This window comes from Gossypium raimondii, chromosome 10 (genome assembly GCF_025698545.1).
Source record: "Gossypium raimondii isolate GPD5lz chromosome 10, ASM2569854v1, whole genome shotgun sequence".
In the NCBI taxonomy this organism is placed as follows: Eukaryota; Viridiplantae; Streptophyta; class Magnoliopsida; order Malvales; family Malvaceae; genus Gossypium; species Gossypium raimondii.
The window spans coordinates 57,183,033-57,196,986 of NC_068574.1; the positions used below are offsets into that span (position 1 = coordinate 57,183,033).

The 13,954-nt window shown below is 29.8% G+C and overlaps 1 protein-coding gene across 1 annotated transcript; it reads right to left on the reverse strand.

Annotated features, from left to right (window-relative positions):
- Positions 1-678: 678 nt before the first annotated feature.
- LOC105778248 (ankyrin repeat-containing protein BDA1) lies at positions 679-2,279 on the reverse strand. The gene is made up of 2 exons (XM_052621547.1): positions 1,689-2,279; positions 679-1,585 (listed from the first exon to the last, which is right to left on the reverse strand). Exons 1-2 carry the CDS (start codon positions 2,268-2,270, stop codon positions 1,019-1,021), a joined length of 1,149 nt encoding a protein of 382 aa, XP_052477507.1. The 5' UTR covers positions 2,271-2,279; the 3' UTR covers positions 679-1,018.
- Positions 2,280-13,954: the final 11,675 nt, after the last annotated feature.

The following is a 13,954-nucleotide window of genomic DNA, read 5'->3' on the forward strand; positions in this document are numbered from 1 at the left end:
AAGGCTAAGCCTTAAATATTTGAGTTCAAGCCTTATATATATATTTTAAACATATCTAATTTTTTATTCAAATTCATTTTCAATTCTTCTAAATTTTGGACAAACCTTCGGATCCGTGGATAATTTAATCTTTAAATAAGTCTATTATTTATCCAAAATATTTTTTCTTAATTCAAATCATTTTTGTCTAGATTATATCCCATTTGTACTTTATGATTTGAATCTAGAATGTATTGTCTTTTTTGTTATCAAATAGTATGATTGTATTTTCACCATTTCTAATTTTTTCTAATTCATAATAAATTATCTTTAGAAAATAAAATTATTTTGTGTAGTAAGGTAAATGGTACTGCTACTGTTTGAAATTTATAAAAGCTAAGATATTAATTTTAATAAATATAAAATTAAAGGTAATGGTCATGTCCATTGTTATGCTACTATGTAGCTTACAAAGAAAACAAAACCTAAAACCTACATTAATTTGTATATGCTATTGATAAATGTATTCAAATTATAACTTACAAAGAAAACAAACCCATTCAAACATGTTACAAATAGATACAAAACAAGAATAGGTTTCCATAGTTAAGTTGGCTTAAATGCCAATTGGACTACTTAATTATTATAATATTGAATGCATCGTTTTAAACAGAATTGACAAAATTAAGAAATAACCAGTATCCTATGAATACAATAGGGTATGTCCAGCTATAACCACCACTAAAACCATCACCATCACCAACGATAGCATCAATTCTAACAAATAAACTATAACATATAACTAAAATGGTTCCTTTCCAGAATTCATCATGTAGAATAAGGAATAACAAAAATCCTTGAATCACACCTACAAGTCTTTCTCCACCCAAAATGGAAAGAGAAAACGAAGGCAATAGCCAACATCCAACTATTGAAACACTGAGTTTTGACACCCGATATGAGATACACATGAAGACCATTAAAATGAAAATAATTGTTGAAAATATACGGAGAATTATAACTGTTAAAAAGGTTGGAGCTATGGAAGATATTGATTGGTCGAAGCATGCAGCAAAAACGCAAGTAATACTTGAAGTGCTGTCCTGAAACCATGGGGAAACGGTTTAAGTAGCGCTAGGGTTAGGAAAAAGGTTACAATGAAGACAACATAGGTTAAAATATAGAAAATAAGAAAAAAGGATTGACCCATGACTGATGTCCCTATACTCCCAGGTAATTTCCTTTCATCAATACGTGTAGTGACAGAGTTTGAGGAACTGTCGCTTTGCCAAACACCACCAGGTGGGCTAAGACTGGCTTGGTAGGCTGCAGTTAGAAGGAGTCCTAAAATAACTAATAAGGCACTGCGGTCATCGCCTGATATATTATCCATATCATGAAAAATTAGTAAGGATGCTTTTGTCACATACTTGTCAATTTGTTTCTCCAACTTATGATTAAAGTTTGAAACTCTTGGAATAAAGCAACCGCGTAGAACAGTGATGCTTTCTCTGCTATTACGGTTTTGTGCAACATCCAATGCTGTCAAACCATGCTGATTGGTGGCATGCTTATTGGCTCTACAGTTTAATAGCACTTTGACCATCTGTTTAATCAATAGTTTGAGATATAAAAAAAGATACAGAGTCATGTCCATGAAATACAAAAGAATCTATGTAATATTAGTTATCAAAGCGGATGAGTCAAACTTCGGGTTGATAATTTCTAGCAGCAATGTGAAGTGCAGTGTTGCCATTTTTGTCTTTCCTGTTTACCACTTCCCAGCAATAGTCTTTCTTCCTAAGTGTTCGAGTTAGGACTTGAAGAGCGTCTAATCTATTGTTCTCCGTTGCAATATGCAAAGCGGTGCAATTCGCTGTTGTTACATCTCTGATACTATCAGGACAAGTCTTCAGAAATGTATCTAACAGACCATCGTGGGTTCCAACTTCACAAATGTAATGCAAAGGAGTCACACCATTTTTCCCTCTAACACGAACAAGATCATTATCGGTTTCTATGAGACGCAACGCCATCTCTTGATTGCCTTTCTCGACAGCAAGGTGAATAGGGCTCAAGCCTTGGTGGTTTAGCTTCCTGGCAAAGGATGGCTTTAAACTCATAATCTCCATTGCAAACTCAATGCACCCTTCGTCTACAGCAATGTGTAATGGAGTATTGACAAACTCCACCTCATCAAAGCGCTTCAAAACATTTCCATCTCTCTCGATTAATGTATACAACTCACTAATATTTCCTGCTCGAGCAGCTCTTTCCAATATGTTATCCATAGCAGGAGGAAGGATCAGCTGAAAGGCTAATGTGATATGTTCAGAGTCAAAGGTTTAAATAAATGGGAGGTAGTAGGTGGACGAGAAAGGCTAATGTATACAATTCGTTCTTTTCGTTTTATATGAAAAGCCTACTGTATCAGGTACAATTAGCTTACGGAAATAGTGGAAAGTTACATATGAAAATCAAGTATACTTGAGTGATATTTCTTTTTCTCGGGAAAAAAATTGTTTGGCAATTCTAATGGCTTTGGTTCAGACTTTCAATTGGTTGCTTTACTTTCAATGGCTTTGGTTGACACTTTCAATTGGTTGCTTTACATTTAAGTCAAACTGAAGCTTTGGTCAAGCATGAAATTGGACACTACCTAAAACATAGCAAATTGCAAGCTCCCAACCTCAACCTGGTTTTTTTTAAACATAATTTAGTACTTATAAGATTACTAGTTTAAGTAACTCTAAATTAAAAAAAAGTTATAAAATGGTTTTTTATTTAAGTCACAAAGCTGTTAAAATTATTGTTGTTTGGCCTTCTCTATTCGCATAACCTATATCAACCAAAAGCTCTCCTTCCTTTACTCTTCAACTTTTCAATTTTTTCATAAAATAACTTTAAAAATTACGAATTTACGAACTAAAATCTAAATAAATTTCTTTTTCAATCTCCACACTTGTCCATTAGATTGATTTGGATCTAACCTATATTCTTCTACTTGTCTATAGGTGTTGATCCGCCATACTGATAGTTGTACCATCGCTTGGAAGTTGTTAGCTAAACTTTACTAAAAAAAACTTAATAGTCCAATTATTTAAATAAAAACTTTCGAATAGATCAATAATTTATATTGTATTTTTTTGTATAATATATTAAAAATTATAGAAAATGAATCGGACTAATCGGGGTGAGAAGGTCAGAACTTGAATGTTTGAGCTCAACCTGGTCACATTTTAAACATGTTTAATTTTTTTTTCTAAACCTATTTTTTTACCCTTCAAAATTTTAAGTGAGTCTTTTAGTTTGGACATATAATTTAATCTTTGAACACGTCTTTGTTTTATCCAAATTTATTTTTACTTTAATATGATTACGTGTGAATTATGTCTAGAATTATTCAAATCTGTGTATTGTCTATTCTTTTTTATTATCAATTAGTATGATCGTATTTGCACAATTTCTAATTTTTAAATTTTATAATAATTTATCTATACAATAATGACACTGTTTGGAATTTATAAAAAACTAAACTATTATTTTTAATAAATATAAAATTGCAGGTAATTTTGTAATGCCCTGAATAATTTATTTTTGTTTCCGGCAATCTTTTTATAAATATGTGGTTGCTATAGTGGTTAAGTGTTTTGAATGTGTGTTTCAGGTCTTGGGTTCAAGTCTTGCTTTCGACAAACTCTATTAATTTTTTTATTCTAGCATTTTTCCTGTTGGGTGGACTTATGTAATAATCATTGTAAACTCGTATTAGAATGAGCTTGCTAATTCGAGTGGTAAGAAGTTAGCTTGCTAGAGGTTTTGTGTTTGAATCTTTGCGTGAGCGTGGGTGATAATATTTGCTTCGGTGATGTGATAGAGGTTCGATGGAAGTGAAATTCTGAGGGAGTTGTGAGTTAGTGGGTAGTTGGAGTTGGTTTGAATGAGAGATCATGGCTTGATTTGGGGGATTGTGGGGAAGTTTTTATTTTATTTTATTTTGTTTTTTTTAAAAAGAAATTAGTTACTTAATTAATTTTAATTTTCTCTTTCCAAAAATTTTCCCTTCCCCAATTTCACGTTTCATTTTTCCCATCTCCTATATTGCCTTTTTCTTTTTTCCATTGTCTCCCTTTCATTTGGTCAAATAGTGGCGTGGCAAGTCCATCGATTTTGTTTAATTGTTCGGGTGTTGGAATTGTCTGGTCTGCAGTTGGAGTGTTTTGTAAGTAGCTTTTTACTCTTTACGTTGTGTGTTAAAGATTTTCTGTTATGGAAGTTAGTTTGCAATTTTCATGAATGTTGAGTTTGAATGCTTGGATTTGGTTGATTGTTTAAGAGAGGAGTTGGAAACATTCAATTCTTCGGTGAATTAGGTTTAAGAAGCGTTGTTTGTCAAAGGTGAGCACTTCGGTGAATTGGGGATTTTAGTTCTATAAATCGTTTCAGCTATTGAATTGGTGTCCTTAATTGAATTATAGGTTATGGTGGTTTTGGGATTGCAATTGACCCAAAAACGAACCAGGTGTGTACTAGAAACATGGGAAAATGAGGTCTGACAAAAGCTAAAATTTGGGTCTATCGACATTGTCATGCCCTAAAAAATGGTATTTATGATTTCATGTTTTTGTGACAAAAGTATGTATCTGTTTTAGTGGTTAAGTGTTTTGGGTGTATGTGAGAGGTCCTAAGTTCAAGCCTTAGCTTGGGCAAAATTTTATTTTTATGAATAAATCCCTATCTCTAGTCAGTAGGTTCTTAATCAGTTGTTGGTAAATTATTAACAAAATGGGCCTGTTGGTCTAGTGGTTAAGTGGAGTGTTGGTTATGTTTGAGGTCCTGAGTTTGAATCCTTGTGCAGACAAGGGATTTATTTTGCTACTTGTGCCGTGTGAGAGTTTTGACATGGATTAAAATTCTGATAGTGGAGAGGTTGATGGAGATAATTAAGGAGACTTGGATAGGGGAGTTATCGGAATCGGGATTAATTTCGTTTTTTAGAATATCGATTTTCTCAAATTCTGATGTTTTCGTAAAAGACTCCCTACCGAATAAATTGTACTTATTGGCTAAACCAAAAATTCTGAAAATTTTATGGTAAGAAGATATATGAGTTTAGTTTCAGGAAAAATTTGCAGATCTTAATTCAGAATTCTGTAGCTTAAGATACAAATAATTCAGTAACAATGACTCAAGTAGACAACTTTGAAGGATCATATAAGTAAATAGTGGAGACACATATGAATAATTATCTAGCATGAATTACATTAAAATAGATCACGAGGCCAAGGCTAATTTGGGTCATGTGGGCCACACGGGAGACATCATGGGCTCGTAGGCCCATTTTTACTATTTGACTGATAAGGTTGCACGGGTCGCGCCAAGTCGACTGTGAACCTACTGTAGGGTCGGTAGGTTTACCTAGACCCCTAATTAACTGAAATGACTGTATGACTAATATGATTAAGCCTGATGATGTCCCACTGATTTGATACTGTATGCCTTGTTTATATGCATGATATTATGTTATAGCATGTCATATCTGTATATTGCATTACCTTGGGTTGGGGAATTATAATATTCGGAGGAAGTGTACTAAAAGGCCTCGAGCCTAATTTACTGGCAGCTCAGCTGCAAACTACTGTCTAGTGCCGCATTTGATACTACTTGGAGTGTAGGGATGGGTGGGTTGATTATATCCTCACATGGAGTGTAGGGTTAGACGGAGATGGTGTGTAGAGGCTGGATGGGTAGGATTTTTAAGACTGTATATTTGTTACTGCTACTGATACTGTGATTGGCTAAAGTCCTACTGCATGACTGTTTTTATACTGAGATGGGCTAAAGCCCAAACTAGACTGATATTGATACTGAAAAGGGCTTAAGCCCAAACTGTGATTATCTATTTACTGTTTGTACATCTGTGTGGGGATTACACACTAAGTTTACGTAAACTCACTCCTTCTGTTTAATCTGTACAGGTAATCCTCAGATATAGGCGGATCGGTGCTGCGGAGGACTCAGTGGTGGCCACATAACTTCTTTTACATTGTTTATTACCTATTTATGATTTTACTTTTATTTGGGAGTATTTTGCTGTAATTATGGCCTTTACGAATTTTAGTTTAAAATTTAGATTTTATACGATTTTATGATTTAAATCTTCTAGAGTTAGGTAAAACTCGAGTTTTCAAGTGAAATTAATGTTTTATCAAAAATACCACGAATAAGAAAATTGTTTAAAAGCTTCCGCATAGAATAAACGTTTTGAAAACTTTCGACTGATTAATTAACACGGCTTTAGAATTAATAAGCAAACTATGAAAAGTTTTCTAAGTGAAAAATGTTTTAAGCAAAGTTAAGGTTTTCAAACACTACCATGTGACATCGTTAGATTCGGTCATAACATCCAGACCAGGTTGGGGTGTTACAGATGCCACAAGGGCGTGTGCCCGACCGTATGGCTAGTCGTGTGCGAGACACGGTAGTGTGACGAAAAAAGTGTGGCTGTGTGGGCCACACGAGTTAGGCCAAATTGGGCGTGTGGGTTTTGGGCTAGGCCATGTGGGCCACACGGACAAGGTCAATTTGGGATTGTGAGGCACACGAGGATGTGGGCCCAAATTTCTGAAATATTCCCTAAGGTCGCACAGGTCGTTCTGATCGAATGTGGGCCTTCTATAGGGTCGGTAAGGGCTAACCAAACCCTGTTGAATGTGATTTGTTATTATGATAGTTTGATTTGAGTAGGAAACTGATATGTATGTCTGATTGTTCTATATAAGTATGTACGATTTCTGTACATGAGTATGCGAGGCATGTTATGTATGACTATTTGTTATTTGTTATTTCTTTCTGTATACGAGATGGGATTTGTATATATGGAAGAAGTGATCTGTACGGTGACCTTTCGCCTATTTTCTGGCAGCTTGACTACATATTATTTTGTTATGTGTCGCATCGACACTATATGGTGTGTAGGCATAGGTGAGTGTTTTTAACCCTACATGGTATGGTGGGATGGTTAGAGATGGTGTGTAGAGGATAGGGGCAGGATTTTGTATATCTGTTCTAATTATCTGGTTCTATTATCTATTTCTGTTAAGGACTTAGGTCTGTATTTGTATTTGTTCTACATATAAGAATACTGTATACATTTGCGTGTCTATCTCTGTTGGTTTACACACTGAGTTTACGAAAACTCACATCTATTTGTCTATTCTATTCAAGTAATCCTCAAACATAGGCGGGTCGGTGCGACGGAGGCTCAGCGGTGACCACTAGTTTAAAAATGAACTTTAAGTTTTCGGTATTTTAAGTTCTGGATTTATTTGAGAGTTTGTAATTTTTGGGATTCTTTAGACTATATGGTTTTAACTGTTGGTTTTGGTTTTGTTTGTTTTCTAGCCTGCGACGTTTGTCAAAAATGATTTACGAAAATGACGGTTTTACATAAACAAATGGTTTTTGAAAACACAAGCTTGATTTTCGACTAAACGACTTTCAAATTTCCGCTGCGAATTTATATTTACTTTAAAGGACAAGCATATAAGAGTTTCAATAATGAATATAAAAAGAAGTTTTTTTCTGAAAATGTGGACTCGTTTTTATAACAAATAACATGAGAAGTTTTAGCATAAAAGATGTGTTTCAAAACCCTTTTTCGTAATACTCCCTAATTCGGTCATAACGTTTAGGCCGAGTTTGAGGTATTACAAATTTTCTTTCACTTAATATAATAAACAATTATATATATTTTAAAATGTTTATCCTTAATACATTGTAAGTATATAAATTTATAAATTAATAATTAATCACACAATCACATCTCATAAAAAAACCCTTAAAATTAATATAATAATTAAACTTTTAACTTATAACATTACATAATTAATTTTGTAAGAGTGTTCATAAGATGAATTTGGCCGGGTTAAGCTGAGTAATAAAAGTATTAGTGAAATTTCTGTATTTAGGGATGGATTACATTTTAACCTATTTATTGAAAAATAAATAAATTAATCTTTTACAATTTGAAATGTGTAAATTAGTCCCTTAGTTAAATTGATGACGTGAGAGATTAACTTAAATGATTAATTACTAATTTAATTCCTAAACTATAACTAAAATATCATTTTGATTTTTAAAAAAATCTTAATAATAATCCTAAAAACTAAAAAAAATCATTAAATTTTATTTGTTAAATGATGATGTCGCAATAGTGGACCAATCAACAACTGACACATACATTCGGTTATTTTTTCATAATATTCTATTTACTTCTTATAGAACTCTAGTTCAATTACATGTTGACACATGATAAAATATTTTATTTTAAAATAAATAGAATTTTAAAAACAAATTAAAATCTAAAATATACTTTTAATATTTTTAAAATTAAAAATAATTTTTAGAACACCTCAATTTTCTTCTTGAAGTACTCACAAAACTCTGAAGATATCGATGCTAAAACATTTGGAAAGCAGGAACACACGAGAGATTAAATGGCTGTTTGTAAGAAAAAAAAATTTCCCTAATATTTGGAGTGTTTTCACAAAATCTATGACACTGGCTTTGTTTTCAAATTTATTCTTGGAATAGGAAAGAAATCAAAATATAAACAAATTACATGAATGCTTTCTTATTTTGAATCTCAAAAATCAAGTAAATATTTTCAAATTTAATTTAAGTTTCTTTTATCAATGATTTGGGTTTAAGAATTCAAATTAGAGGTGATCATGGGTTGGGCGGCTTGGCTCGGCCCGATGGTTCGCCCAAAAAATTGGAGGGTTCAGGTAAAAATATAAGCCCGAAATATGGGTTTGGATAAAAAATGATGCCCGTTTAGAAATAGGCCGGACTCGGTAAAACTTTTTTGGCCCGAGCCCAGCTTGACTCGAATTATATATTAAATATATATAATTTTTTTATTTTTAATCAAATATATTTTTAATCAAATATATATTAAATATATACTTTTTTGGGTGTTGTAAAATTTAATATGGTCGGGTCGGGCCGGGCCGGACTTGGGCTTAACAATTTTCTTTCGGATCAGGTTTGGATAAATTTTTAGACCCATATTTTAGGCTGGACCAGGACCGGACCTAAAAAATAAGCTTAAAATTTTATCCCGACCCGGCCCATGATTACCTCTACTTCAAACTGTGTATTTGGATTTCCAAGAGAAGTTTGTAAAGTAAAAAACCTGAAACCTTCTTTTAATGTAGAAATCCAATTTATTCTTTAAGTATAGAGATTTCCTTAATATTTTTATTCAAGCGAAATTTATATGTGGTGTTAATATTATACTTAGTTATCTAAATTCATTCTGATCCAAAATATAATTATCAAAGTGTCCAGTCTTATTCATCTATAATATATATATACATATATATATAAACATAAATTTGAAGAAAATTTTGAACTATTGAGAATACTCTTTACTTTTCATCATATTATTAATTTAAATTTAAAATAATTATCATTTAATTTAGATTTATTACTTAAAAAAGTTGTGCTAATTTTAAAATAGAATTATTACTTAAATAAAAATTTTAGCATAGAATATAGAAAAAACTTGTGATAATTATAATTTAATTTACAATTATTAGTTAATAAATTTAGAGATAAAAATTGTGTTAATTTTATTGATGTAAAATAGTGTTATTACTTGAATAGAATTCTAACCATTTTAACTATCACTTAATTAATATTACAATTATATATCAATTTAAATTTAAATTTAACTTTGTAAATAGCATTCAATAGTTAGACATATTCAATCGGTAGCATTTAAAAACATTACCAATAAAAATAAAGTACTAAAAACAATTGAGCATTAAAGCAACGGTTTTTCAAAGAGGCAATATCGAATTATATTTGACAACCAAGGAGTGACCGAAATTTATTTTAATTGATGATGAGGTTGTATGATATTTTAATTCTTTTTTTTTTAATTGTAAGTTGTTTACCTTGTGTGAAGTAAATGCTCTTAAAATTGTTTCTTGTCTTTGTCTATATGTTATCTGTTTGGTGCTAGTGAAAATGTTTTGTGAGTTTATTTTGGAAAGAAATTCAAATTTCAACAATTATTATTAATCACTATTATTAAATGTGTTTATTAATTTAATGTAAATATATTTTGTATTTATCATGAACTATTATTATAATTGTTGCATGTTGCCTAACTTAAGTTTTTAAAACTAATATTATAGTTAAGTTTCTTATATTGTTATAAAAATTATCATTATCAATAATAGATAAAAGATAATTAAAAATTTGTTATTTAAAATTAAACATATAAAATTAGAAATTAATTTTTCCACATGACTAACCAAAGATCATTCATTCTCTGCCCATATAATTATTTTTATTTTTATAAAATATATAATTTTTATTCAAATTTTGGAAATTATATATATAATTTACTACCTTTCTTTTATTAAATTTGTAAACATAAACCAACTTAACAATTTTTAATATTTATATTATGATATAATATACATGATATATATAAAAAGAATAATATATTATAAACTTCAAAATGAATTAGATCAATATAAACTTAAATTTTAAATAATCAAATTTGAATCCGATTCATATTTTAAATCAATCTAATATTTTTATCTGAATATTTTAAAATTTAAATTAACCTTGGGTGAGTAACGGTCTAATTGTCGCATATAGTGCTTTAAAAAGTTGAGTGTATTAATTATAATTCTTTTTAATGATTACCTACCGTACATACATTTTGAGTTAAGACGAAATATATCACTTTTTTTGACTTAAAAAACAATATTCTAGTACATTCTATTGACACAAAATTTGATGCTAGGAAATGGGAGGTTGGAAAGTGTTTCGAGAGCTATGGAGGATGGTTTCTGATTGCTTGAAAATGGAGTTTAACGTCAACTTTTTTGGATAGGTATTTTATCGTGTATGATCATAAAATCTTATTAATAAAAAAATATAGAATATACTCTATTAATATATGATTGAATGTGACTCGATTGTGTTTGATGAAATCGATAGTAGGATTTTTTTTAACAAACCTTATAGAATGTGACGAGAGAAACCACGTTAATGAACTTTAATGTGGTTTAATAGACACTGAAGTATATATCTTTTGTTAGATGAGCCCTCCTATGGGAAATTTGAAATCTTAATGTTTCTTTCAAGAAAACGATGAAGAATTTCAAAAAGGTAGATTCATGGTTTAGGGTTTAAGAATTTATTAATTAAATGACTTTCTTCATATAAAATTGTGTTCATTTTGCACAAAATTGTAATATTAAATATAGAATGTAAAAATATTTGATATACAGTTAAATTCTATGAGTTAGGAGTTAGTATAGTAAATTATTAAAATATATATTTAAAAATAAATACACATATCAATTTTTAAGATTATTTATAGAATAAAAAATACATTACTAATATACTAAAACCTCACCCAATTTATATATAATTTATAACATTATATTAACGGAGGGTTGAATTTTATTACATTGTTATTGTAATTTTTTTACATTAAATTAATTGTTGTAATTAATGATACATTCATTTATTAAAATGAAGACTTCATATAAAGTTTGTGTGAGAATTTGTATCATATATTCAATGATTAACTAAGTGGGTGTCATCTATCAATTTGGTCTAAATCCAATTAGAAAATTATCAATTTTTCAATTATTTTATAAAATAACAAATATATTATAAGGGTTTTTCTTTCTTTTTATATTTTTATTTAAAATCTAAAAATATATATCCGATTGGATTTCAACCCAATACACCATAATCTTTCATATTTTTAACTTTATCATTTTAATTAAAATTCCATTTGATTTTTATATAAAATTTTAATAAATATATTCATTACATAATTTTTATATTTATATCTGGATGTGCTATATATATTTATACATATACGCTTAGGCATCATAAATAGATGTATTGGAGAAGCTAGCATTAAGGTAGTGTAAGGATTCACAATTTGTTGGGATTGCTTTGTACAGTAAATTTATTAAAATTTGTAACAAAAGACAATTTAATAAAATAATTTTATGTTTCTTCAATTAAACAATAAAATTATGATTCAACTAAATGAATTAACACACAATAATATGTTGAACAAACCGATTGAGTCTTAACTCGATTGGTATGAGTATTGTTGTCAATACAGGAAGACGTGGATTCGAGTGCGTTGGAGCATATTATCTTTCTATTTATGGATTGGAGAGGAGTTATGAGTAGTTATAGATATATGTCAAAAAAATAAATATGATTAGAACTTATAATGAAATTATTCAAAAATAATAATATGTTCAATAATGGTAAATTCCAATTCTAATAATATGGTAAATTCTTTTCTATTTCATATTATACATTTTTAAAAGTAAAATTATATTGTATTGAATCTTAATGTTATTTGAATTTTTCATTTGAATTTTTTATTTTTCTGTTAAAATTAATGTTGGAGAGTAGGTTAAATATATAAAAGCCACCGCCCACCCCTACCCTGAAGTCACTTGGCTGCACTTCAAAGCCCCCACTTGCAAGACACCATCGACACAACCGGCCCTATACCTACTTGTACTGGTCACAATCACACCTCAACTTGTCCAGCTACGGTAGCCCAAGTCCCCGCCTAAATCCACCGTTCTACAACTTGCCATCACCGAACCAAACCACCATCCATGGTCACCCAAAGCCGCCTTATATAAACTGGAACTAAGAGCAAGCCCGGGGTTCGGTCTGCATTACACACCCCAAATCTTTTAATTTTTTTTTTTTGAAGCTTACTGAATCTGCACTCAATTTAGATAGTAATATCGATAAGAAATTTGTATTCATTAAATATTTGATTGACTTTATATATATATATATATATATATATAATTGGAGGAGGGGAATGAGTTAGTTGGGATTGAATCTAATTTTATGCCTATAATATAATAATTTTGTCATTAAATTAGTTTTAAAGATAAAATAAAATAAAAATAAATAAAGAAATTATATTGTAATTAGGTATTAAAATATGTTATCTGTAAACAATATATAAAAGCTATCCTTGGGATAGCTTAATAGAAATTGGGCTATCCAGCTATGTCAATAAAGTTTTTAAGAGAGGTAATTATGGTGAGATCAAATTAGATATTTAGAGATTTTACATGTTGTTTTCTTTTCTTTTCTTTTCTTTTCTGTTTTTTTTTTGAGAAATCATGAATTTAATTAAAATTTTACATGTTACTTGGTATTTTTTTATACATTAATTCAAAATTATAAATTATAAATAGTGGGTGGAGATAATCACAAAAAGACAACCAATTTAATCAATATTTTTTATATCATTGACACTAACATGCATGATCTGGTATATGTAAAAGTAAAAGCATATTCCAATAACTAATTTACTTTAATGAAAACTAAAACTCAAAGAACATTATGATAAAGAAATAAAGCAATAGCATTTTAAGTAAAATGTTGTGGTGAGTTTATTGAAAAAAATGAATAGTGTTTGTGTTTTTACTATACATTGCCTTTCAAATTATGCACCCTTCATCTACCTTAATTAATCTTTAAAAATCACTAACATTTCTGGTTGGGACAACCCAGCTCAATTTTTTATTCATGTGGCAAAGGGGTTAAACACATATATGTCAAGATCAGTATCAGTTTGTTGAGTTAAAAATTGATGGTGAAATTGCTTTTATAAAATTGGAAAAAAGTTGAATCAATAAAAACTACTCAGCTTGTTAAAAAACCCTTAAACATGAGTTGAAGCTAATGTAAATATTTCATTTTGTTGCTATAATTTATAAAATAAAAATTTGTGTTTCCTATATCATTTATTTGTGTTTTATTATTATTGTTGTTATTTATTTTGAGAATTTCGTATTTTTTCTATTTTGTTAATGACATGATCGACATCGGACCAAGAGCAACCTATAGGATGTAATCCGCAAGAAGTCCCCGCCCAGCT